The sequence below is a fragment of the Triturus cristatus genome, chromosome 7 (assembly GCF_964204655.1).
Source record: "Triturus cristatus chromosome 7, aTriCri1.1, whole genome shotgun sequence".
NCBI lineage: Eukaryota > Metazoa > Chordata > Amphibia > Caudata > Salamandridae > Triturus > Triturus cristatus.
Window position 1 is genome coordinate 135,792,823 of NC_140590.1, and position 27,946 is coordinate 135,820,768.

At 45.0% G+C, this 27,946-nt stretch overlaps 1 protein-coding gene across 2 annotated transcripts in view; it reads left to right on the plus strand.

Annotated features, from left to right (window-relative positions):
- Nucleotides 1-27,405, plus strand: part of LOC146809033 (lens fiber membrane intrinsic protein-like) — a 97,669-nt gene extending 70,264 nt beyond the window's left edge. The window contains exons 1-5 of one of the 2 annotated variants that reach the window (XM_085615837.1): nt 3,902-4,008; nt 7,474-7,668; nt 13,810-13,959; nt 23,536-23,649; nt 27,038-27,405. In XM_085615837.1, coding sequence (XP_085471963.1) covers nt 7,506-7,668; nt 13,810-13,959; nt 23,536-23,649; nt 27,038-27,078 — 468 coding nt within the window. In that variant the 5' untranslated portion in view covers nt 3,902-4,008; nt 7,474-7,505 and the 3' untranslated portion in view covers nt 27,079-27,405. Of the gene's footprint in view, nt 1-3,901; nt 4,009-7,473; nt 7,669-13,809; nt 13,960-23,535; nt 23,650-27,037 lie in introns of those variants that run through there. The other variant, XM_085615838.1, reaches the window with a different exon arrangement.
- Nucleotides 27,406-27,946: the final 541 nt, after the last annotated feature.

Sequence of the window (27,946 nt, forward strand, 5' to 3'; positions counted from 1 at the left end):
TCTTCACCCAGCACAACAAAGGTTTGACAGCCACGAGGTCAGTTATGTACTTAATACCCAATTCTTCATGAACAGAGTACAAGGGGGTACCCTGGGGGACTTTCAAAATCCATCTTAAGTATTTATTTTGTGCGGTCTGTAGTTTATTAACCACCATACAGCCCCAAACCTCGCTTCCATGCAAAGCCTTAGAAATGCAAAAGGACTGGTAACTTTAAAATCACCATGTGCCTAGTCAGTGGACATAATTTGCAATAGCTCTCATTGATTTTTTCATATCCAATAGCTCTCCCTCCTGCATATGTTTCCAGTTTAGTTTATCATCAAATAAAATTACTAGATAAGAAAAAGCTGGGACCCTCGCCAAACTATGTGTTTCTGCCTTGTAGGTCTTATGTCTAGTCACCTGATTACCTAATTACATGATGTACAATTTTGTGAAATTAGGTGCCAGGTCCAGCCCATTCATAAAAGAAACAACCCTGTCTATTAGGACCTGCAGGCCCATACGTGTGCGCGCTAACAATACCATGTCATCTGGTGCAACAGGTCAGGCACCTGTCTCCTACCTATCCTAGGAGGGTCAGCTTGTAAAGATATCAGTGTGGATTCTAAGCCGTTAATGTATAGCGTGAATAAAAAAAGAGCTAAACTGCATCCTTGGCGAACCCCTCTAGAATATTTAAAATTATTAGTGAGTTCTCCTTCAGGAGTATATATAAGTACAGCATTAGTATTGGCATGAAGAGTCATTAAGACGTTTATAATCGCCTGGTCAACCCCTAGGTCACCGAGTAAAATCCACAATTTTTTACGGTTCACCCGGTCAAATGCTGAGGTAAGATCCATTAAACCCCAGTGGGCTCTAGATTTGACAATCGTATATTTACAGATTAAAAGATAAAGTTTAAAACACTGTTCTACTATTGACTTTCCTGTGCGGAATCCATATTGCACCTCCAGAATGATTTGATTTGTGTCAGCTCAAGTGGAGAGCCAGGCAAAAACTTTGACTGTAGAACCAATAAGGGATATGGGGCGATAACAGTGAGGGTTGTCTCTGTCCCCCTTCTTGAAAATCAGAGGGTGGCATCAATGTCATTACTGCGGCGTATAGTACCCTGTTCAAAACCAGGGCCTAAACGTAGATAGTGTCTCAGAAAAGGTCCGGATGGATTCCATTGTGTGTAGGGGCATTATTCTGGGACGATCCCTCAATGCCCAGCCTAACCTCGTCGAGAAGAAAGGTAATGGGAGCATCGCTGGGACGGGGATTTAAATCATTAATAAATCCCTCACTTTGTCAATAATTCTAAACTCTGTCAAAATGGGCCTTCCATTGTTCCGATGTGATATGATGACCTAGGTCCGGTTTATCTAGCTCTGAGAAGCAGGGGCTGTTAATAACACACCAAAAAAGAGAACAGTCCCTTTGTTTGCTTGCTTCTATTAACTCATCCCATGCTGTTTTTTTTAGCACGCACCTCCGTTCCTTAAGGGCCCCATTATACTTACTGGGACAACTTGCCAAACAAGTTCTATTGCGTGAAGTCTGTTTCAGGTCCATCTTAAGTTGCCGGAGAGCCCCGGAGAATTCACTATCAAACCGTCTTCGCTGTTCAAAACGAAGAGTGACTACTGGGACTGTTAGCAGAATGGCGACTGACTCGGCAATGGTAATAAATGCATATATGGTTTCCTCTCCAAGAGCTGATGGATCTAGATACCATAAAATCTCACGTTGTCTCAATTTAAAAAGGGAATAATAAAAAGCATTGGGGCACAACTGTGACCACTGTAGACACCTCCCTTGATCGGTTGAAGATAATATGCCCACATTTATACTACGTGGCTCTGTCTGGTTGCTCGGCACTTCCAACGTCAGAGTCAAAGGACTGTGGTGACTGAAGTGGCTTTGTTGAATATTTAAAGAAGATATGAGCCGGGCCAAGGAAAATTAGACAAAGATACACAAGAGGCCAGCATACATCAACAAACTCATGATCTTCCACCAACCAACCCCACACCTACGATCCACCTCCCTCTTCCCTGTAGACACCCCCCCCCGAATCCACCGAGGTAACAGCAGAGGATGCGCGTTCTCACACCTGACAGCAAAGCTTGGAATGACCTTGCTCTGCACCTCACAACTGCCTCATCGCTCCAGCAATTTAGGAATGGACTCAAGACCTGGCTGTTCGAATTAACAGATTATCGCGAAGCAGCCAGCAACTCCAGCACCTTGAGACCCTCACGGGTGATTTGCTGCACTTTACAAATCCTTGATTGATTGATCTCTGTTGGGACTTGAGCAATCCTATAATTACGCACAACCTCTGTGTGGACTTCAACATCATTAGCTTCACACTCCCTAGAATGGGATTTAAGCTTTGAATTTACACTCTATTTAAGTGGGGGCTTAAATACAATCATCTTCACACACTATCTCTCTGGGGACTTGATCATCACTATAATAAATCACTATTTTTGTGGAGACTTGAACAACACAATAAAAAACACATTATCTTTGTGGGAACTTAAACATCACTATAGTAACATACCATCTCTGTGGAAACGTGAGCATTCTGGTAATTACTCACAAGCTCTGTTTGGACTTGAAGACCATTAGCTTCACATTCTCTTCACACACTATTTCAGTGGGGACTTGAACACAATCATCTTCATGCACTAACACAGGGAACATGAACATCCCAATAATATCATTCTATTACAATGGGGACTTGGACAGAATTCCATTCACACACTATCTCTGTGAGGACTCCTATAATTATATGCTATTTCTTTGGTGACTTGAAAATGATTACCTTCACATTCTACCTTTGTGGGAACTTTCATCACTGCTAAAGACACCTTCTCGATACTGGTACTTCTGTGATCACATACCACCTCTGTTGGCATTAAAACACGCAATCCCAATGCAGTGATGACATACAATCTCTGTGGGCACCATCCGATACTATTCCTATGCAGACATTAACATTATATGCATTCCTAGGGAGGTGTGGTCCAACAGCTATTTTGACAAAAAAAGTAAGCAGCTAATCAAGCTCTGGGTTCGACTTGACCGTATTTCTTGGTTTTATATGTTAATTTCTTTATGTGTTTGTTCCCTTATCTCCTAAGATTTAAGCACTAATAAATAGGTTCAATACAGTTTTAAGTGTCTTTCTTTAATCATGATGATATTTTCTGACACATTAACATCGTCTGTCTTTTGTATCTACCCCTAGTATTTATGCAGCATTTCATATATGAATAGATTATAATGGTGTTTGTGTATATTGTTGATAAAATAAACATTTAACCATGGGCCTTTTCTCTGTCCAATCACAAACAGTATTATGGAGTGGGCCCTCACACATATGGTAGCACATGTTCAAATCTCCAAAAGGATGGTTCTGTGCCATGATTTTTTTCTTAACAGTTTTCATTTATTAGTATATTTTAAAAAACATTGGGAAAGGTTATTCACCACAAGGCAGGTATCCACATTTAGTCCCCAAAAGGATGGTAATGTGTGTGTTTAGGTGTGTGTGTGTGTTTATGTGTGTGTGTGTTTAGGGGTGTGTGTGTGTGTGTGTGTGTGTGTATGTGTGTGTGTGTTTGTGCGCGTGTGCTTGTGTGTGTGTGTGTGTGTGTGTGAACCTTGCTTGTACCTGTGTAGGTGTGCATGTAAAACTACCCATAGATGTGGTTTGTTTAAAGAATAGTGTTTTGTTTCCTCACCGCTCAGGCTCAATGTTCAGGGAAACATATTGATTCATACTTCCGCTTACAATAAACGTGCAAAACAAAAAACGCCAGTGCAAACACATTAGTAGTTATCAGTTAGGTGCGCACGATAAAAGTGGGCGTAGGCAGTATTGAGACATCCTAAGGACCGCCCTTTATAAGGGATCTAGAGGCTCCTCTGCTGTTCAACAGGGACAGGCACCTGAAACAGCAGAAGAACCCTCACCACAGGAGAACAGAGCTACCACTGCAAGAGTAAGTGAGAATGAGAAGATTTAATTATTCTGGGGAGAATGTGACATTTAAGGATGGCAGTGCAAAATGCTGTTTTGTACAACATTGATTGACGTCGCAAGTTTTTGCTGTTTTATTTGAAGTTATGCTATGACGACTGGCCCCAGAAAATTCTCAAGATGAAACAATCCTCATCATATTATATAAGTACGTTTGTCTGAAGTACTATTTTTTTCTCATTCAAACGTTAATTGCTTACCTATAATTGGTGTACTTAATAAATTTCGTTTTGAGAGACTGGAGTCTTAGCAATAATATAAACAATTGGGCAGATGAGTTTTCTCAAGTTAAATACACAAAAGTAACACGGGTTGTGGGGTGAAATGCATAGTCAGTCAGTCAAATACCTTTATTCGATTTTTAAAATAAGATCATAAAAGTACAGATCAGTAGATCCACCAGTAGAGTCTTAAAAAGGCCTGCGTGTACAATAGGATCTTTTTTTATTTGTTAACTGGGTTTCGATGCAGTAGAAATGAAAGATAATTTTCAGAATTCACGCATTTTCTCAAAGAATGAATCGTTGGAAAACTTTGTAATGCTCCAGTGAAAAAGGAAAGGCTTTGATCCTTTTCATCACAAGAAGCGAATCTTCTGTGCACAGATCTTTGTACAGAAACACTGCTGAAGGGATCTTAGAAGGCCAGAGGTCACTTAATGAACATCTAATCACAGTAATCTTAATCTAATTCCCTCTTTTGATAATGCAAATGTATTAGATGTGTGCCCTTAAAAAAAAAACGGATTATTTGTAGGAATACGATTTTAAAAAATGCTGTCATGCTCAGACATATTTTAGGAGGTCAACAGAATACGTGTAAGATGTTACTCTAATTACATGGTTTAAAAGGAGACATTTAATCCCCTTTTTTCCTTTTCTTTTATTCCTGAAATAATTAGTAGTTCAACATGAACTGTTACTAGTAGCAATTTAAAATTCCCGCTGCAAGCTGATTTGAGACAATGCTGAAAATAATTTCCATGGTGTTTGTTACCTGTTTCAGAGTGCACAAGCAAAGCCTTGGCAGTCACCAGCTCCTAAAAGTTAGTTATTGAGGGAAATGGTGCATAATGGAAATTCAAGGCAGAGCATTCCATAATCTGGGGCCACGCGCTGAGAGGGACAGGCCACCCCGCTTGGCAGGTCTATCACTGGGAACAGACAGAGCTTTGCTGAGTTAGTTGAGATCTGTTAAGTGGAGGCGCAAGAAGCCACGTCCCAAGTGAAATATAGCTCTTTCGATCCAACCGTGAGACTTTGTAGGCTTCGTTGCGCTGTACCGGGCTTTACAGTTTATAGGGATGAGATTCTCAGCATATACAATTTGAAGGTGATAGAATTAGATCAACAGGTTCCTGTGCACACCCAAATGTACCCTGTTTGCAATGTTGAAGGGCTATTACTTACACGAAGATCGCCTGAAATGTTTGGGGAAACTGAAAAAGCTGACATTTTTGTCAGTAGGGAAAGATACTCAAAGCCTGTGCTTTCAGCTTTGAAGATTTGGGTTTTCATAGAAAGTTCATGGTCCATTCAGAGCCCCAGGTTTCTCAACTTCACTGCTGGTGCGGACTTGAACCTACTTTCCTTGTTCAGATTTGTTTTGGCCAACTGGGAGGAAGCGCTCTGATAAACATGATCTCTGTTTTTCTAGGATCTAATTTATGCGATTAAAGCACTTCTAGCTGTCAATTTCCATTAGATAAAAGCTGAAAAGTGGTGGTGCCAATGCTTCTCCATGGGGCACACGCGTGACAGTGGTTTCCTTTTAGCAGGATGTGTCTCATAGCCTGTGCTCTTAGAAAGAGAATCATGTCAAACCGTGAAAAAGCTAAGCCCCCCAGGCCACAGTCAGCCACATCTGCAGTGTCTCAAGATTGACAGATCCAGTAAAACTAGTACTCAATATACTAGCCGTCAGGGATCATGAGTAATGCTATGAAGACGGCCTCTGTGATGGGAACCCCCGTGTGGAATCTTCTACAGTCCTGTTGGTCTCAATCTATGCTTAAGGTGTCCCTGGCGATATCTTCCAGTACCTTAGGGTTCTAATGTACATTGCTTGGGGCTCTAAGGGACATTGCTTGGGGCTCTAAGGGACATTGCAAATAGGTGTTTTCACTGTGTTAACATCGGGATCCACCTGTGATTTTTTAGAGGGGGAAACTTTACCCTATATTTCAAGCACTAGGGGGCATATCAACAACAACCGGCGATAATTATCTCTAAGCGCACTTAGCGCTAGGATAATTATCGCTGGCTAGCGTGAATTTTTATCGCTGAGATAGCGTGCTATTAGCAACGCTTATCTCAATAGCGATAAAAATCCTCACGTTAACAGGCTAACGTGAGATTATCGCTGGAAACCCAGCGATAATCTCACGTTACCTTGTTGATAGGGACAGGCAAACTTAGCCATGATATCCTCCTTCCATAGGATATCATGGCTAAGTCAGAAAAATACCAGATGTAAAAAAGCAGCGTTAACCGCGGTTAGCGCTGCTTTTTTTGTCTCTAACAGGGTTAGCGACATTCTTGATAATAGGAGAAATGTCGCTCAGCAACATTTCTCCTATTATTTTACTCTGGAACGCCCCCTTTGCATCTCATTAGAGATGCAAGGGGAAGCGTAGAGTAAAAGGGTGCTAACATGCAAATTTGCATGTTAGCACCCTGTTGTTGATAGGGCGCTAGTTTTATCTCTGCTTTTTTGGCTTTTAAAGCCAAAAAAGCAGAGATAAAGCCCTTGTTGATATGCCCCCAGGTGCCTAATTTAGATCTTATAGAGCAACTAAATGCAAATGATAAGAGGGAAGTTAAACTAATAGAACCTTTTCTGGACAGACATCCAGGGGACAGTCATTGTGCTTGCTTTAGCTTGTTATATCAGTCATTGCTACAGTTTAAATAGGTGAGAAAAAATACAAGATGGCGCTGACTGTGGCATCTACTTGGATCTACTCAATACATTTGCTGCCGAAAGCTTAATTTTCAGGTCAGTGTGGATTTTATTTATTGTGTGTGGAAAAACTCAGCATTTTCTCACAGAGCCATCGCCTAGAAGACCTAGTGGCTCTTTCCTCCATGATTTTTTCTGTTGGTGTATTTCTGTATGAAGAAATCACAAGTGCTGTAAAAAGCTCTTTCTCCTTTTATTATAGGAGCCTTTTGGGCCCTACAATGGTTTTGGAAAGGAGCCATGCAGGCAGTGTCTTAGTTTGCCATTCTTTTTCCGTGTATCTTTGATTCGTTTACATTTTACAGCTCTCTCTGTAATATATTGCTTCCTTAACATTTGAACTTTAACATTTTTACGCAATTCAAGATTTATTGGTTAAACCCCTTAGTTAACTACTCAGGGAATTCTTATAACCGAGGTTCTATTAAAATATTATCAATATAATAATCTGTGTTATGTCTTTCAGGTGAATTAAAGAAGTTGCACAGAAACTAATTAATGATGTCTGCCCTGAAATTGTCTTCGTTGGCCCTTATCATCATCAGCCTTATATTCATTCTAATCTCCCTCGCATCCGATTACTGGATATCTGGCTCTGATTCCTTTCTCGGACTCTGGAGAGGTTGTGTAAGAAATATTTGCGGGACACTTGGATCTGCCGGTAAGAGATGGAATCAAACTGGCAAAATGCACAGAGATGTAACAATGTATATGATAATTTTTCATCTATCCTCTACAGGTTTAAAAAAAAAACAGGAACTGGAGGCCAATCTGAAGGCATTAAATATACCTGAGAACACTTCTCCAAAACCAATAATTAAGTCACAGGCAATCTGTCCAGGATAGAATTACAATTGTTCAACAGACCATTGATTTTCAAATGTTATTATTCAAACATGAGTATCAAATCATCATTTTTCTTTCATATAATACATATATAATTCATATTAAAACACACCAATAGACCAATACACATAGGATAAAACATCACGAAGCCCCACTAATACACAAACATAGAATGTATAGGTTGATAAAGACAAAACACAACAAAACACAAAGCACATAGACAGTCAGACAACGAATAAAGGGAACATAAGAAATACACAGACTCACTCAAGGAATATTCAAAAATTCAATATCTGCCTAATACATCAAATCATTGCTAATTCATAATACATAATGTTGTTCATACAGACCATTTGGTGAAATATTTTGACGCAGAGCCCCTGGCACAACACATCCAGCAATTGTGGATGTCTCACTGATGGCATTAGGCCACTGATTCTAACTATATTTCCAGCGCCCTGATGAAGGAAACCTTTACTCCTGTGCCACTTCCAAAACACACGTTGGCGCTTTTCTTGTTGAATTATGTATTAGCAATCAATCAATCAATCACAAAATTTGTAAAGCGCACTACATACCCGGGAAGGTTTCAAGGCGCTGGGGGGGGGGGAGGGGAGGTGCTGTTACTGGTCGAAGAGCCAGGTCTTGAGTTGTCTCCTGAAGGTCAGCAGGTCTTCGGTTTGTCGCAGGTCGAGGGGGAGGGTGTTCCAGGTCTTGGCGGCGCAATGGGAAAAGGATCTGCCTCCGGAGGTAGTTCTCCGGATGTGTGGGACCGTGGCCAGGGTGTGGTCAGCGGAGCGGAGTTTCCTGTTAGGTACGTAGAAGGAGAGTCGACTGTTGAGATAGGCTGGGCCGGTTTTGTGGAGTGCCTTGTGTGCGTAGATCAGGAGCTTGAAGGAGATTCTTTTGTCGACGGGGAGCCAGTGCAGGTTCCTCAGGTGGGGGGGTGATGTGGTCGTGGCACGGGACGTCGAGGATCAGGTGTGCAGAGGCATTCTGGATTCTCTGTAGTCTGCTGATGAGGTTGGACGGGGCTCCGGCGTAGAGGGCGTTTCCGTAGTCGAGTCTGCTGCTGACTAGGGCCTGGGTGACTGTTTTCCTCGTGTTAGTCTGGATCCATCTGTAGATCTTGCGGAGCATGTGGAGGGTGTTGAAACAGGTGGAGGAGACTGCGTTGACTTGTTTGGTCATGGAAAGTTTCGAGTCGAGGATGACTCCTAGGTTGCGTGCGTGGTCGGTGGGGGCTGGGCGGGGACCCCAGTGATGTGGGCCACCAAGAGTCATCCCATGCAGAGGGGTTGGACCCGAGGATGAGGATTTCCGTCTTGTCTGTGTTCAGTTTGAGGCGGCTGTCCTCCATCCAGTCGGCGACGGCCTTCATTACCTGGTGGAGGTTGGATTTGGCGGGGAGGGGGTCCTTGGTGAGGGAGAGGATCAGCTGAGTGTCGTCGGCGTAGGAGATTATGTTGAGGTCGTGCTGTCGGGCGATGCTTGCTAGTGGCGCCATGTAGACGTTGAACAGCGTCGGGCTGAGGGAGGATCCTTGAGGGACGCCACAGATGATCTCGGAGGCCTCGGATCGGAACGGGGGAGGCGGACTCTCTGAGTTCTGCCGGAGAGGAAGGAGGTGGTCCAGTCCAGGGCCTTGTTTCGGATCCCTGCGTCATGGAGGCGCGTTCGTAGTGTGCGGTGGCAGACGGTGTCGAAGGCGGCGGAGAAGTCCAGGAGGATGAGGGCCACCGTCTCGCCGTTGTCTAGTAGGATCCTGATGTCGTCTGTGGCGGCGATGAGGGCGGTCTCGGTGCTGTGGTTGCTGCAGAATCCTGATTGGGACGGGTCTAGGATGTTGTTGTCTTCGATGTGCTGGGTGCTTACTATCTTCTCGATGACCTTTGCTGGGAACGGAAGCAAGGAGATGGGCCGGAAGTTCTTGAGGTCGCTCGGGTCCCCCTTGGGTTTCTTCAGTAGGGCGTTGATCTCTGCGTGCTTCCAGTTCACAGGGAAGGTGGCGGTCTCAAATGAGAGGTTGATGATTTTGTGCAGGTGGGGTGCGATGGACTTGCTGGCTTTGTTGAAGATGTGGTGCGGCAGGGGGTCGGATGGGGAACCAGAGTGGATTGTTCCCATGGTCTTGATTGTGTCCTCGATGCTCACGTCGGCCCAGGTTGTCAGGATGTCGTGGGCGGTGGGATGCGGTGGGTTCGGTGTGGTGTGGTCGGCAGGGGTCATCCGGGGTCCGAAACTGTCATGGATGTCAGTGATTTTCCGGTGAAAGAAGGTGGCGAGGGAGTCGCATAGGGCTTGCGATGGTGGGATGTCGTTGGAGCTGGGGTTGGAGAGTTCCTTCACGATGGTGAAGAGCTCCTTGCTGTTGTGTGCGTTGTTGTCAAGGCGGTCTGTGAAGGAGGTTCTTTTGGCGGTCCTGATGAGGTGGTGGTGGTAGCGGATGGCTACTTAGTGGGCAGTGCGGCTGTCTGGCGTCTTGTCGCTGTGCCATATGTTTTCCAATGTCGGCAGGTGCGTTTGGAGTTGAGGAGTTCCGGGGTGAACCAGCTGACTCTTCTGCTGGTGTCTCTGTTGGTGGGGTTTTTCAGCGGAGCGATGGTGTTGGCGCATCCAGCGTTCGAGGGCGAGTGCACCTTCTGTAGTGTGCGGTGGTGTGTGGGTGGTTTTCGGAAGGAGAAGTGGATGCAGTGGTGGTCTGTCCAGGTGAGTACGGAGGCATGGCTGAAGGTGACATGGGGGCTTGAGGAGAAGATAGCATTTAGCGTGTGACGAGCTGTTTCAGTCCGAGGTTGGCGAGATTGTCGATCAGGGTGGAGGAGTTGCTATCGTTGTTGTTCTCCAGGTGAAAGTTCAGGTCTCCGAGGAGGATGTAGTCGGTGGAGGTCAGCGCGTGCCTGCTGATGAGGTCGGCGATGGAGTCGCAGAATTGAGGCCGGGGTCCTGGCGGTCTGTAGACGAGGGTGCCTCTTAGGGTGGTCTTTGGGTCCGTGTGGATCTGGAAATGCATGTGTTCGGCGGTGCTGAGGGTGTCATTGGTGTTTGTTGAGATTTTGATGGTATTTTTGTGGATGATGGCGATTCCTCCTCCGGCCCTGTTGGTGCGGTCTCTGCGGGTGATCTTGTACCCGTCTGGGATGGCTATGGCGATGTCTGGCGAGGATGCTTCGTTTATCCAGGTCTCGGTCAGGAAGGCGACGTCCGGTGATGTGATGTCGAGTAGGTCCCAGAGTTCGATGGCGTGTTTGTGTGCGGGGCGGGTGTTGATCAGGATGCATCTAAGCTGGTTGGCTTCTGTTGTGGTGGGTGTCTTGGCACTTTTGTGGCAGGAGAAGCTGCAGTTCCGGCAGGTGAAGGGGCCGTGGGTGCGCCTCGGGGCGGCCTTGCTGCAGGTGTATGTTCTTCCTGGGTTGAGAGCGATGAGGGTCTTGGCGTCGTAGCGGAGGCGGTCTTCCTGGCAGGTGCGGGGGCCAGGGGTTCTGGCGCTGGGCGTGGTCCAGGCACGGACGGGCGCAGACAGGCTTGCTTTAGGCGCGCCTTCGGCCGCCATATATGGGGAGGTGGGGAAGGAGGAGCAGCCGCGAGGCGGGCGGCGAGGGACGGGTGTGACGAATGGGCGCTGAGGGGGCGGGGCTGCAGGGGAGGCAGCGGCGGGGATGAAGGACGGGAGACCGGCGCGGGGCACAGAGGAGCGAAAGGCGTACAAAATAAAAATGGGCACAGGGCACAAGTCAGCACAGGGGTACGAGAACGGAGGCACAGACGTTGGCGAGGGGTACAAAATAAAAAGGGGCACAGAGCAAAGTGGTGAGCGGGGGGCAGGGGGCACAGACAGATACAGGCACAAAGTAACGGAGCAGAGCGGCGAGCGGGGGGGCAGGGGGCACAGACAGATGCAGGCAGAAGGCAACAGGCACCAAATGAAAACGAACCTAAAGGCCACCACTGGCCACCAGGGATGAGGCGCAGGTGGAAGCCTGCGGGTGGAGGAGGGCCTCGAATTCACCGGCGGTGGCAGTAGCGAACAGCGACAGCGGGGGTGCAGGCGGAGCTGCAGCGGGGGGGGGAGCGACCTACGAGGAGGTCAATGATTTGATGTATTAGGCAGGATGATATTACATAGACCAGAGGGTGAGTTGATTGACATTACAAAAAGACTACATACACATTATTCTAGACACAATGAGATGATAAGGAATTGCCCAAAATCACACAATGTTTGGTCAAATGCACAAGCCGTGGTTACCTAAATACAATCATTATGTTTTAACATACTTGCTCCTTGTCTTTTTTGATTGTTTCTTTACTTTCGGACCCCTTAATTAGGGCAAAGTTTAGAATTGAGCATCATCAGAAAATTCTCCGGCTCATATTTTTGAGAGGAGTTGCATTGTGTGGTGTTAGTGCAACACAAGTCCAAAATGAGATTTATGAAGTCAAGCACGGCCACCTTGCGTGGTCTTGAGTGGCTTCATAAATCTAGAGTAATGCAACGTTGGACAAATCGCTGTGCTGCGTTACTCTGCTCTGGGAAGGTGTTCCATGGACGTTGCGTTGGTGTTCTCATGCAAATCCCATGGTTTTTGACAAATTACCAGATTTATCAGAACTGGCTAACCTGTGAATGCACCAAAATGATACGCCTTCCCAGGAGAGGCGCATTAAGCAGAAATATCTTTATTTCTGCTTTTTACTTCCTTTTTTATGTGTGTTGTGCCCTGCAGCAGACATAGAAAACGAAATATCCATTTTAGGATTGTTTTTGTGCAGGAAGGTGTCCGTTCCTGCACAAAAACAATCCTGCATGCAATACAGGACCCATTGCACCATGGTGCAAGGGTGACTGCTTTGGCGCTAGGCATCCATAATGGCACAAGTGCAAGGAGAGGACACGAATGTGTCATATTCTTTTAAAGACAGCGCATTCCTGCTCTTTCCTTTTGACGAAGCGCTGCGCTGCTCAGCAAGGTGACTTGCTGCGCTGCGCCACATTTTCATAAATAATCCCCACAGTTTCTACTGGATGTGCTGTGTTGGCCTTTGAAAAACCATCTGGGATAAAAATGTCAGAGGTAACTTTGGAAGCACATTCTGTAACAAGAAGGAGAATCATCTAATGAAGGAGTTATATATTATCCTCAAAAGGGATGATTTTTGTCAGCAATGCAAGTTTAAACTCAGGGGCCACAAAGTAATTATGAGCCTGAATTATAGTTCGGTGGTAATGAAAAATCTCCCCATTTGTCGAGGAAGTTCTAAATCCTTGTCTGAAGGATTCCACTTTGCAACATAATCTGCAAGAGGAATAACATCCACAATAGGTAAGGGCAGCTTGGCGGATATACTTCTGCAGGCAGATTCTAAACTCCTTGTCAGAGGATTTAACACATCCTCTAGAAATCTGATACTCTCACTTGTCCACCCATCTCTACATCCCACCATCTGCATCACGATCAGGTGCTTTCTTTGTCTAGGGCAGGCTTTAATAGTAGTGAACCCATCAAAGCTATCAATCCTTTTCTTGGCCATCAGCCCAGATCACACAGGAACAGTGTATGTAAACAGATGTGCACATATGATTGTGCAATTGTAGAGTGTGGACCTTGGAACTGAGCTGAGGAGCACTGTAGAAGCTTGGGGCAAAGGTACAAGATGGTGGATTGAGTATGTTTTAATTAGGGGGGATATCTTTTCATGTAGCATCTGGGGCTGGAATGCAGTAGCTCTATTTACTTATGGACAGGTTGTTCCTTGGAGGGATGTTTTAATGCCTTTCAAAAGTGGAGGAAGATGGATCTTTCTAGAAATTACAGGTTTGTCTTAGCCCTGATCAGGAGGGAGCACCAACCCCACCCAAACCATCACCAGAATACCCATTAGCAACTCGAAAGCAGAGTGATGTATGAAACATGTTCTGAATCAGTTTAAGAAACTTTTTCTTGGTTCCTTGCAGCTGATATTGATGCCACCCGAGCCTTCATCATCATCTCGTTCCTGTTGTTGGTGGGATCTGCTGTCACACAGATCCTTGAAATCTGGATCAACAAAGTTATAATGGGGATGAATAAGCAGCAGCTGGTGACCATCCTGAATTTTTGTGCAGGTGAATCCTTATACTAGCTTTGTTTTGAAACAGTTTGTTTTCTCGCTAAGAATTGCACTAAATATGATGAGATATTCTACAACTAATCCTTTTACCTCGTAGTTGGCTGCAGATGACATTGATTCAATCAGTTAAACAATGATCACGCAGAGCGGTGAGAAGAGGAGAGGATGACATCTTATACAACAATGTGTGATTTCAGTAAAGTTAAAAGTTGCAAACTACCGAGGTAAACAGCCTTTATAATATTGTCTTAACCACGCAACACTTTAGTACGCATACCTTTACCACACAAACGCCTTTACACTGCATGTGTCTTCACCACACATGCCTTTAAGATGCAAGCTAAGCATATTTAAAGTAAGAGAGAGTGTGAGAGAGTGTGTGTGTGTCTGTGTAGATAAATTTAGGATGTAGGCGTAGTTAAGGGTATAAAGTGGCATGGGTATTTTTATGGTTTGGGGTGAGTAGGGATATAGAGTGGTAGAAATATTTTAGGGAGTAGGGGTGGGTAGAGCTATAGGATGATAAGGGCATTTTTGGGGATTGGGGTGGAACAGGGTATAAGGTGGAAAGGGTATGTTTAGGGTAGAAGGGTGGGTAAGGGTATAGGGTTGTAAGGGTACTTTCAGGGGTTGGGTGGATTAGAATATAGGGTGGTAAGGGTGTTTTTAGGGGTTAAGGGTGGGTAATTGTATAGGTGATAAATTAATTTGTAGGGTGTATGGGTGGGTAAGGGTATAGGGTTTTAAGAATATTTTTAGGGTTTAGGTATGGGTAGTAAAGGTAATTTAGGAAAAGGGAGGTTTGGAGGGTAACTTCCTAAATAAATAAAAAAAAAATTTATAATTGATATTAAAAAGTTGCAGGATATAAAAAGGTAGAGGGTAAGCTTACCTTAACTATACTTACCTTGCATGGTAAAGGCATATGCGTGTAAAGGCATGCATGGTAAAAGTATCTGCGAGGTAAAGGCATCTGCGTAGTAAAGGATTGGAGGTAAAGGCATGCATGGTAAAGGCATGCATTGTATAGTCATTAATTCCCTCAGAAAGGCATTTGTAGACTGAACAAATGCAATGATGGTAATAGGTCTGGATGCTACTGTGACAGTGAAGCACTATGCTCCACTAATGTACCCAGAATGTATCCTGGATTTTATTACATCTGGAAGAGTCATCCTCTTGTGTACAATGCACAGCCAGTGGCTTATTTGGCATCAGCAGCCTTTCGCTATTGCCTTGAAATAGTGTCTTACATCTTGAATCGGCCAAGAGCTGGTAGGTGTATTACTGCAGGATACCCTCGCGGGCGATAGCTTTACTTTTTCTCTTCTTTTCTTTCTCCCTTTTTCGTGGTTTTTTTCTGGCTCTTTCTGTTTTTTCTTGCAGTTTGGAACTTCGGATATTGAAACAATAGCCTAAACCCATGCCCTTTGCCACATTACAGACGAAACACTTCTGCTTAGATATTGTGAAGGCAACAGAGCACAGTAATTATTAATACTGGTGCTAGTATTATTTACCTGAATAGATAATAATATTGGATTAAGACAGGGTTGCGTGCTAGTCCCACTGCTACTTTGCATATTTGTCGTGCTTCTCCTGAAGACCCTGGTGGGGGCAAAAGACGCTAGCCCTAGAATGGATGGGAAACACATATAATGCCTTCTGTATGCAGACGAGCTTATAATTTTAGATCAGACAGAGATGGGTCTACAGAGAAAGTTGGATGCATTTAGGGATTTCTGTAGTCACAAACAGCTAACCGTATACATGGATAAAACTAAGAGGTCTACTTTGGTAAAAAAAGTTTATAAGTTTAGCTGGCATTTGGGAACCACTAAACTGGAAACAGTTAACAACTATAAATAGCTAGGAATATGGTTTGAAAGACCCCTGAATTGGCATACCCACTTGGAGGCCCGAAAGGCGAGCGCCCTCGCCTTGGCGAGTAGCTTGAGAAAATTCAACCGGCACTATGGGGATATGTCACATAGACGAGTTTTGAAAGATTTTGTGGCCATGATACCAGCACAACTACAATAAGAAGCTGAGTTGATTTGCATCAGTGGTCAAAGCAGGTGGGACACCGAAGAAGGGAAATGCATCAAGACCTTAATATCCCTGCCAGGCTCCTCCATCATACAGACCATTAGACTAGAGGCGGGTCTGACCTCTTGCATCAAAAAAAGGGGGAGAGGGGGGACCAGGAGCTAGTTAATGGTCCAGTGCCTATGCTCCGAAATGTCAATGGGATAATCAATTTGAAGGCACTGTTCCGGGGTGGGTATGGTCATGAATCAACCAAAGTCCACCCCAATGTTAAGAGGGTGAACAAAGAAGAGATGGGGTCTAGGGTAAGGTACTAGAGATGGGGGGAGACAACAAAGTGTCTCTTGTTGCCCTCACACACCCCGAAGGATGTCATGCTTCATCATCGGGCGTGTGCTCCTCGTCGGGCCAGCGGTGCAATGCCCTACGGGTCCCCCGAAGGGTCTCTTTGGCGGAGATCTTTTTAGAGAGCTGCCGATGGGTGCATGCGGGTATGTGGAGGGAAAGTACCAGGATAACCCCCACCACTTATCCCGGTACTTTCCCTCCACATACCCGCATGCACCCATCGGCAGCTCTCTAAAAAGATCTCCGCCAAAGAGACCCTTCGGGGGACCCGTAGGTCATTGCACCGCCGGCCCGACGAGGAGCACACGCCCGATGATGAAGCATGACATCCTTCGGGGTGTGTGAGGGCAACAAGAGACACTTTGTTGTCTCCCCCCATCTCTAGTACCTTACCCTAGACCCCATCTCTTCTTTGTTCACCCTCTTAACATTGGGCTGGACTTTGGTTGATTCATGACCATACCCACCCCGGAACAGTGCCTTCATATTGATTATCCCATTGACATTTCGGAGCATAGGCACTGGACCATTAACTAGCTCCTGGTCCCCCCTCTCCCCCTTTTTTTGATGCAGTATTAAGCACGGCGGCTCAGCCGAGGGACCTTCCTTTCCTTTTGTTCTTATTCTTCTTTCTCTACCCTTTCTTACCTCTACCCTGATTACCACCCACCCTCCCTGAGACATGTCACTTTCCACCATGGGGGACAACTTAGGCCTCAGCTTTGGTAAAGACATAGTGGCCGAAATCTTGAGAACTCCGTCACTCCTTGATAGCGATGGTAACACAGCAGGCACCAGTGCACAGGGAGACTGGAACTCCCTGACTTCCCTCAAAAAACTTCAGGTCAAAACCGCCCTTCACGGTTCCATCATGACCGAATACCTTAGAGCAAACTCAGCACCCAACGGACTGTTGGTACGTACAGCACCGAGGATCTTTTTGGAAGACCTCATCTTCAGACGGGAGTGGAGCCAGATAGCATGGAAATGCACCCGGGACTGGATTGTCCTAATTATCAGTACTGCGAAGCGTCTATCTGAGGCTTTGATTATAAAGATCAACATAGCAGAGAATGGCCTCAAAACTAGTATCAGCCTCTCTGCATATAAAACTCGCCTAACAGAAATTAACTCTGAAATCTCCGACCATCGAGACTACCTCCTGACCCAGAAGATAACTAAACTGCAGAAGGATCTGAAAAGATTCGACAGGGAGAAGATCTATCCATATACGAAAGAGGACTTTCAACCCACAGACAATGACACGATCTCAGACGATGGCTCATCCACTTCTAACCATTCAGGCCGCTCTTCGGGCAGTAACTCAAGCAATCAGAGCTGGGGCCGTCGTTCCAATCAACAGGGTCTACTACCACCCCCCGGGTTACCGCCGTTCTATGGGTTTCCACCCCAACCGTTCCCACAACATGGACCCATGTGGTACCCGCCATATAACCCACCACAACCAGGGTTTCAACAACCGTTCTTCCACACTCCTCCACCTCCTTTTCAGAAGAGAGGCAGGGGCAGAGGCAGAGGAAGAAGAAGAGGGAACAAACAGGTCCATTGGCAAGATCCGGAAAACCAGCAGAGAACAACAAGGAGCATGGCGCAACAACAAAAAAACTGATTGTTAACCTGTCCTCTAGACCCCTCAACCCTGACGAGACCACAGCCCTGGAACTAGGACTGGGCTTTGTCCCCACTCCAAAAGAGGACAATTTCAGGATGAATGAGGAACTCCACCAACTGTTTCGAAAAGTGAGGCTGAGGGCTTTCTTTAAAGACAACCAAACACAGACTCAGGACGATACTGGTCTAAGACCCCCGTCGAAATTCACCCCGACGACTGGCATGGTCCCGCACGAGGTCCTCACTTTCGAAAAAGCAGTTTTAAGGGAGGTGAACCAATTGGAATCTCAAAGTCCTTACAACAACTTCCCCAAAAGACTACGTAATGCGGTAACCACTCTCAAAAATGACGAAACCATTGTCATAAAACCGGCGGACAAAGGGGGTGCTACGGTAATCCTCAATACACAGGACTACGAACAGGAGTGTTTACGCCAACTCAACAACACTGAATACTACGAGATTCTTGAGACAGACCCCACCGCAAGACTACTGGGTCAGATCCGTGTCATGGTTAATGAAGCAACAACAGAAGGATGGATTACGCCGAAAGAAGCAGCCTTTCTGGTAAATCTCACACCAAGGATGCCCTACTTTTATCTCCTTCCCAAAATCCACAAGGGGGTTACCCAGTGCCCAGGCCGCCCTATCGTATCTGGGATTGGCTCCCTCCTGGAACCTCTGAGCCAGTTCAGTGATTTCTTTTTACGTCCTCTGGTTCAGGCAACACCAGCATACCTCAAAGATTCCCGCGACGTCCTTAATCTCATCCGGACCATCAATGAAGAGAATACCGAGGAAATCAACCTACTATTGACACTGGATGTTGAAGCGCTCTATACAAACATACCGCAGGAGGCTACCATCGAGGTCGTAAGCAACCTTTTACTGGAATCAGAACTCCCCACCCAAACTCCGGCCTGCTTCATTACGGCACTCATTGCTCTGGCTTTAACCAACAACTTTTTTATGTACAAAACCAACATATATCACCAGGTACAAGGTACCAGTATGGGCAGCACCTTCGCGCCGAGCCTGGCTGGGTTGTACATGTCCCATTTTGAAGCTAACCACATCTTCACAGGCACCAACCCATTCCACGAACACCTTATCACATGGAAACGCTACATCGATGACGTTTTGATCCTATGGAGGGGTCCGGCTTCCGTGACACTAGAATTCTTCGAATGGATTAACAATCAAGACCCCCATCTACGCTTCACTATGACATCTAGTAAGGAGACAATCCCTTTCTTGGATCTATCTATTCAACTTGAAAACGGGGGATTACATACCAGCACATATAAGAAAAACACTGATTGTAACAGCCTCCTTAGTTTCAAGAGCCACCACCCTAAAGCCCTAAGGGAAAATCTACCATACGGCCAGTTCCTTAGAATTAGACGCAATTGCAGCAAGATACAGGACTTTGAAATGCAAGCCAACACCCTGACAGAGAACCTGACAGAGAGGCATTACCCGGTAAAAGTGATCAAGCAAGCCAAAAAACGGGCCCGAAACAACACACGTGAGGGCCTCCTAGAAACGAGAGAGCCCGAAACCAATAACTTGATCACCTGTGTTACCACATTTACCCCTCTCTCAAATAAAATCAAAAAAATCATTAATCGCAATTGGAAATTCTGAACAGCAATGCCTTGAACATCCCGACACCTCGCTTCGCTTTCAAAAGAACTGAAAACCTTAGAGACCAGCTGATCAACACACGACCACGTCCCAAACAGATGAGAAAAGAGAACACCCTGTGGGACCTCCCAGCAGTCAAAGGCCACTATCCGTGCGGCACATGCAGTGCTTGTGCCTCCACACGACACACCAAATCCTTACAACTGGGCAATCTGAAATGGGAACAACGTAGACACACCAATTGTAATACAACTAATTGCATATACCTGATTTCGTGTCCATGCGATCTGTACTACGTTGGAATGACCACCAGACCCATCAAGATAAGGATTAGTGAACACAAAAGCACTGTCAGGCGAGCTCGCTCAGCCACTAAACTGACAAACCACTTCTTGGAGAAGGGTCACCCCTGTGAGGCAATCCATTGGACCATCCTGGAATCCAACACCAACTGGACCAGTGATTCCCTCTTTAGGCGGGAACAACGCTGGGTTCACCGCCTACACACGGATACCCAGGGACTTAATGACGATATTCCATGGTCTGAACTGTGAAAGGCAATATTTAAGCACACTATGTATGGGTGTGGCTATCTGCCCACCTACCACTCTACCTTCTTTGAGGTACTAAACTGAACCTTAAGATAGCAACCTGTGTTCAGACCACCTATGATGCCACTCAGGACGGTCTTTTACTAGCCATACTTTGCCACGTGCTACGATACCAGTTTGTCTGCTTTGGAGCTATTAGAATAACCTCAATAATTGGAGATTGGAACTCTTCAAACACCTAGGCGCCTGGATACCTCACGGATACCACCCCTTTGTCTAGGGCGTGTTACTAACATCACGCTTTCATACCATTTATGAGGTTTCTCCTTCTCTGTGAAACTGGAGATACACGATGACTGCTGATGCATACATACACCACATACAGTTATGTTTGAACCCCCCGCTTTTTTTGCCCCGATATAGTAACACAGGAGTCCCTTCATGTCCCGCATGCGCGAAGTAAAGCACTATTCACACCACGCATGCGCGAACACCGAGACACGCATGCGCGAGAGAACACTGAGACCCGGGAATCCTTCATGCATGAACAGCTCCGGGTTCACTGACTAAGCGTTTTTTGCGAAACCGGAAACAGGCACATCCCACGTACCTGGGCCTCACACTTTAAAAACACGGGTCCGGCCCACTTGCCTACCTTCGAGCTGGCGTCTGGACCGGGCAGGTTTCCAGTGCCGTCACCTGAGTAACCCGTGAGTATCTCTCGAGGCAACAACACTCTTCGTCTAAACGAAAGTCTCTACTGTGCGCCACAAATAGATGTATGCAGTGTTTCTAATGCTCTACCACTGATATTTCTTTCCTCCCCCTTCTTGGCCGGCTCCTTGCTGATACCTGCCACCACCGGCTATCAGCCCTAGATGGTGTGGGCCTCCTACGCCGCTTAAACTCAAGGAGTAACACCAACTCCCTTTTTAGGTAAGAATACCCCCTTGGTTGTCCCGCAATGAACTTGCGGGGTTGCTTGTGAAGCCACTATTGTAGCAATATTATTTCCTTTGTGGCTTTCGTCTGTCGCTACATGATTGGTGAACCTACTGTCTGGCCTTGTGAAGGTTGAGGATGCCCGTGGGAGGCAGTGGTCACCCAGCCCCACTATTGCTGGACTCTGGGACCCTCCTTTCCCCCCCCCCGGGCCCCGATACTTATCATATATGGCTAACATGGGATATCACCTACAACTGCTCGTTCTACCAAGATCAAGAGAACTTGTGCCACTGGTATGTGAAAGTATGACTGTCTTCCAGCAGTGTGTGTATTCCACCCCTGCCTACATATGCCGAAGGAGATGGCACTTCCGCATGTGTATTTTAACCCCTGTTTGTGTTATCTCTATTATTTCTTTTTGGTCTAGGTCTATTGCAAAGGGGGCATAACAGACTCCTTTATCACACACAACCTGGATAGGAGACACCAAAACCCCCCTTGTGCCCAGTGAGAGGGTGATTATTACCCCTCCCACTACACTTAGTCTGTGCACCCTCTTCACATCACCCACTTTTACTGGTCCTGATGAAACGCCAGGGATCGCTTCGACCACTTAAGGCGCGAAACATGTCGACCATTTTTTGCCAGCTACCTTAGACACATTACGTCTTGAAAGGTAACGATTAACTTACGATTTTTTATTGTACCAAGGGTACCTCTTTATTAAAATACTCCCTGAGGTAACCCTTAGGTATTTGTATCCCTTTTTTGCACACACTACCCCCACCACTTATCCCGGTACTTTCCCTCCACATACCCGCATGCACCCATCGGCAGCTCTCTAAAAAGATCTCCGCCAAAGAGACCCTTCGGGGGACCCGTAGGGCATTGCACCGCCGGCCCGACGAGGAGCACACGCCCGATGATGAAGCATGACATCCTTCGGGGTGTGTGAGGGCAACAAGAGACACTTTGTTCTCTCCCCCCATCTCTAGTACCTTACCCTAGACCCCATCTCTTCTTTGTTCACCCTCTTAACATTGGGTCTGACCTCTTGACACATATTGGCCCAAATGGATTCAATAAGATTCTGGAAAAGACTGGGCTAGGGAGAGGAACAGAAAGTCTCACATTGGTGCAAAAACAAGATCCAGCACAGTGAACTAAAATGGGCAAAGGGGGTCAGAAATAATCTGAAATCTGTTTGTAGGGATATGAAGGTGAGCTTATGTCATGAAACCCTGCAAGTAGCAGTCTACAAGAGTGAGCTGAGGTCAATAGGGAGAGAATTATCCCGGGAAATAGATTGGCAGTATCTGTGTGGGAAAAAATCAGCAGAATTTATGTTAAATTCAAGGCAGAAGGTAGTCTGGTTTCCTTACCTGGATATCTTGCTAAATCGCTGGCTTAGGTGCGAATTTATTAAGAATAAGAATTGTTGTTAATCCTTATTATGTAAATGGGTAAACAAAAATGGAAATGCTCCAACCTGATGCGAACTGCATATGCGGGCTCCATACAAAATGCGGCATTTTGCACATGTTTGTGAATTGCTTAAAGGTGCTGCCCTTGCGGAAATTGATTTTGCGCCCATTGTTTTTTAAATATGGTATTACAAATCGAGCTCAGGCTGCAGAGATTCTTACTGACATGCACTACTTGGACATTGCAATTGCTAATGGAAGGTTTATGACTGCAGTTAAAAAGTCATGCTCGGAGAAATAAAATGAAATTGGTGTTTAGATAAATTATTTTTGCAGTTATAATAAGAAATGAAATGGTACAGATATAATCGGGAAGTTTAAATGTCACCATTTTTATCTTGGTTTTAAATGAGAATGTCCTAATGAGTAAACACTGCATAATACATTGAAAATGCATATCTTAAAAGGTAGGTACGGCAGCTAAGAACCGACATGTTCAAATATCCAATTTTAAAATAATGGCATTCCGACAATTTTGTTAGAACTTTTTGATTACATGAGGATTAAGTTGAATCTAAATATTATGGCTTTCTCTCTGTTTTAAATTGTATTGGTTGGAGTATGAATTTTTGTTGTTGAAATTTTAATACTGCAATATTTATTACTTAATTTGTTAAATGTTTAAGATAAGGTGAATATATGTGTAACTGTGTTGTTTAAAGACCAATGATCTAAATAAAACATTCCTTTGACTGACTGACTGATTTCTGTTTATTTAAGTTTCCCGAAAATTACAAAACATTTGTTTAGTGCAAAAGGACAGGATGAGTCTAAATGAAGCTATGACTATAATGATTTTTCCACATGACACAAATATAAGTGATCCAAGTAAACAGTCAACATTCTTTCCTGACTCTGGACTCATCTGCTTTCCCTGAGTGAAGAGAAGTCTCATGTTGTTTCTTTTGTCCCCAGCTTGCAGTGCCATCATTGCTATGAGTGTCTTTACTGGATTTGGAGGAGTCAATGCTTTATATTCTTGGTCGTATGCCCTAGGATGGGTCTCTGCAGCACTGAGTCTGTTGGCAGGTGAGGCCCGATATCTAATAGAGTTTAACATCAAGTCCCACCATGATCCTCAATGCTGATGTATGCCTCAAATAAACTTTAATGCCAAGTCCCACTATGATCCTCAACGCCAATGTCTACTTCCAATAAACTTTAATAACAAGGGCCATATTACAATGTAGATCGGAAAGTCTCTGACCATGGGTCAGAGGCTTTCTGTCTTGCATCGTTGGTTTCAAAGACGACAGCCTTATTACGATATAGGCTGTCGGATTTGAAACCGGCCGGTCAGACTGACTGGCTTCCGACGGGCTCATGGAGCCCGTCGGCCAGTCGGAAGCCACTCATAATCTCCTATGTACTGCGTTTACGCCGTGGGGATTATGATGTCACTTTCTGACATGAAAAGCCTGTCGCGAAGTGACTCTGGAAGTCCTTAGCAGGGCCCCCTTGCCACAGTGGCCTCCGGTTGCTGCCGACTGGAGGTGAGTTAGTTCCGATTCCGCAATGGTGCGTCCCCCCGACATAGTGATGAGGACCCAATTCTCACCATGCTCCTCAATGCTGATACCTACCTCCAATAAACGTTAATACCAAGTCCCACCGTGATTCCCAAAGCCAATACTTAACACTAACTAACATTATTATCAAGTCTCACCTTGATCTTCAGTGCTGATTCCTAATTCAAATAAACTTCAAGACCAGGGGCCTGATTTAAATCCTGATGGATGACACGTAGTTCCGTGGGACCACCCGCCGTATTTATAAATGACTGTCAAGCTGGTGGTCATTTATGAAGCATTGGCAGGAACTGCTGTCAATGCATTTCGCTGTTTGGTGTTTGGTGCAGAGCTCCATTAACATGACGCTGCCACCGTCGCTCTACCTGCGCTACCTACTACATCAATGACAAGGACAGTAGTCCACGGCTATTCAAATGAGAGCATGCTTGTTGCACCCCTCCAGGTTAGAGGACAGGTCCAGGACCTCACACATGTCAAAAAACAAAACAAGCCTAGGCCTTCATGCAGGCACTAGATTAGTGAGAGGCTCAAGCCAAAATGAAACAACAGGATACCTAATGCTCACAGTCAGGCCCTCGGGGCATGGGAACACAACTGTGCACCATGTACACATTCTAATTCCAACAACATCTAAGGGATGTTTATCAATGTATCTCTTGTTCTGAGGTTTATAGCCTATTGTCAACTCAGACAAAATATAGAATACAAACGCAAAATAAGTAAAACAAAAGGGACTACTTAAAATGAAGTTGCACCATCAGCAGCATGCCATTCAAGCTCCTTTCTGCATATTGTATGATGCATTGTATATTGTATAGTGTGTATTGTGTTGTTATATGCAGTTCTGGGCTGTTTATAGTCATGACAGCGGCATCTTGCCAAAAATCTAAAGATGTAAGTAGCCAGACTATAAAAATTACGTTGTTAAGTACCTTATCTTGCCACTGCTTCATATGGACTAGCATAACATAGTCAAGAACCATATAGATGTGGCAAATACCAACATTTCATATCTCAATGCCAACAATACCACAGGAAAGGGTCCTGGCATATAATCACACACTGAATGGGAAGACATTGTATCAGCCCAGAAATGTCCAGATATGAGTACAACAAAAGTTTGAAAATTCATCTTTGAAAATGATATCTTCATTACACACCAGCACAATAGTACATATTAAAGCTAAGTGGCAAGTGCTTACGACCCAAAACACATGGGCAGGGGGTATGTGCATGAGTAATATGCTGGAGCATCATTAGAGTTGGGTGCCTCTTCTGAGCAGCAATATACTGAGGAAAAATCATTAAAAAGAGGCCAACTTCAATGCATAATTTGTGGCAGTGGTTGCAGTTGATGGGGACTAGAACTCACTTTTCATCTTTAGACGAGCTAGAGAGAGAAAGGCATAACATGGAGAAAAATCAGTAAGAGAAAGATGAGAAATACAGTGCAAATGTAAAGGCAAGGATGCAAAGAACCTGAAAGAGTGTGAGATAAAGATACAGAAAGAGCAGGGTGAAGGGCATAAGAAGCATAAGGTGGAATCGAAACCAGGCAGCATTTGTTTTTATGAGATAAAGAGACAAGTATCGTAGGATGCTGAACAAAAGAGGTGGGAGGTAGAGTCAAGACTTAGGGCCTGAGTATGTGTTTGGCAGAAAGAGCACAGGGCTTCAGTGGGGCAAATAACATTACATCCATCAGCTGGATGGAATGACGCCTGCTAAATTTAGAGATGACTGCCGGGCCCGGCGGTCCTTGCAAACAAAGCAGCGGTTTGCTTTTTTTTGTGTTGAAATTTTTTATTGAGTTTTAGAATATAATACAAGTTAAGAACAATACAATAATACATTTGTTAATAAATATTATAAGAATGAAAGACATTAATGGAGGAATAACATTTTGCTGTTGGATAAAAAGAAAAAAAATATGAAATATATAAATATATGATACATAAGTAGTTACATGAGCAAATGAATAAATATTAAAAGTCAATGTAGACAATAAATATAACATCAATTGATAAATATAAATGGATTGGATGTAAATGTGAAACAGTGATTGTTGCTTTTGAGAAACAATAAACAAATGGATCAGGCGCGCATGGACTGTTCCACAAGGGTGTGGATGATGTCATAGTTTGTTTCCTGCACCTCATTTCCATATTATTCCTGGCAGTGACATACAGGGAAAGGTACATTACAACATTCACTCTAAATAGGGCAGATGACGCAATGTCCTTACTCTGGCAGCCTCCACTCCATTGAGCCGCTGGAGGCTCCGCAACAGAATTCTTAAGGTCTGACTATCTCTAAATGAGGCGGGCGGACCCAGGTTTTGGCGGGCAGCATACTCTGTTTGCGATGAAGCGCATTGTCTACTAAACTCTTAATTAGGCTCCAGGCAGCCTTGTATTTGGGGATCTCAGCATTCAGTGAGGCAGGTGGTAAGCTCCTCAGAAAGATGTTTTCCTCCTCCATTTATAAGTGACGCATGCGCAGACCTAATGAAGTAGACAGTGGGCCCAGAGTGATAAGAGACCTCCTGCAGCAGGAAGACAGCATTCACCCATATGCCCAAGTGTTGCACGCGCACCAGAAGCTAACATCAGAGCTCTCTCTTTAGAAACTACAAGGCACATAGGTGTTGGGTCTGAAACTTGCCTTTTGCTTGGAAGCTAAACATCACTCTCAGTTTTTGTTTGTTTTTTGCTTGTTGCTGGTTTATGTGAGGTGCTTTTGTCACACTGCGGAGCTGGGGGAAGCTGTACAGTCTACTTAAAAGTTTGATATACATATTGAGAATGTTGGTTTCTTATCCACTGACCTTTGACCTTTGTTCTTTCCCTCCACTTGTGGTCTTCTTGTGGCTCATTCGCGGGCAGGTGTTGTTGCCTTGGCGGCCTTCAAGAAGGAAGCTCAGTAGAGGGTGAACTGAAGAAGACCTGAAGCAGGACAAAGAATCGATGGTGCTCAAGAACACTGGCATGAAGCCACCCAGTGCTGGACTCTTTCGGAGCAAGTGCTCATCATTTTCAGCTCTTTTTTGCACAGAAACATAGGAAGACCTGCAACATGGCTGTTAAGATGCCGCCGCAGCTTTCATACTTTGAAAAGTCTGCAGAAGAGGAGATAACATTACACTCAACATTCCTACAAGAATGGGCTGTAAAATACTTTGATATTGCTGGCATACAAAACCTATGGATTGTGGAGCTTATTTTCTATTTTCAAATAAATTGTTTTTTTCTAATGGTTTTGTAGGTTCTACAGTTAGTTTCAGATTATTAACATTTGTGTTACAATATAGACACTAAGGGGGTCGTCATCCAAACTAACAAGTATTCACCGTTAGTTTCAGGTCTCTAGTCTTCTGTAGTCTTGGGATGAATGCTGGAGGACTCCGGTCATTGGACACCCATTTGTGTTGCTTCTGTGATCTTAGTGATTCGATGTGATTATGTTTCCCAAGTGAAGCTGGTTGAATAGGTTTCTAGAACCACGGTTAGTATTACAGAAAGGACCTCAGTGGCGCAATGGGAGTGTTTGCCTGCTTTTTACATCCCCAGATCACCATGATATTGCAGAAGGGGCCGCCGACGCTTGTGCTACCCATTCTATAACACTGACAGCGCTGGCACACATTTAGCTCCAGCCTTATCGTGTGAGGGTGTTCCCTCATTTGCACGGGAGTGTGGCCCCATGCAAAGGAGGGAATTTCTTTGCTTCTGCATCTGCACTGTATTACGGGCGTGGGCATAGGGACAAGCTTGTTCTTAGGGGGTGCACTGACA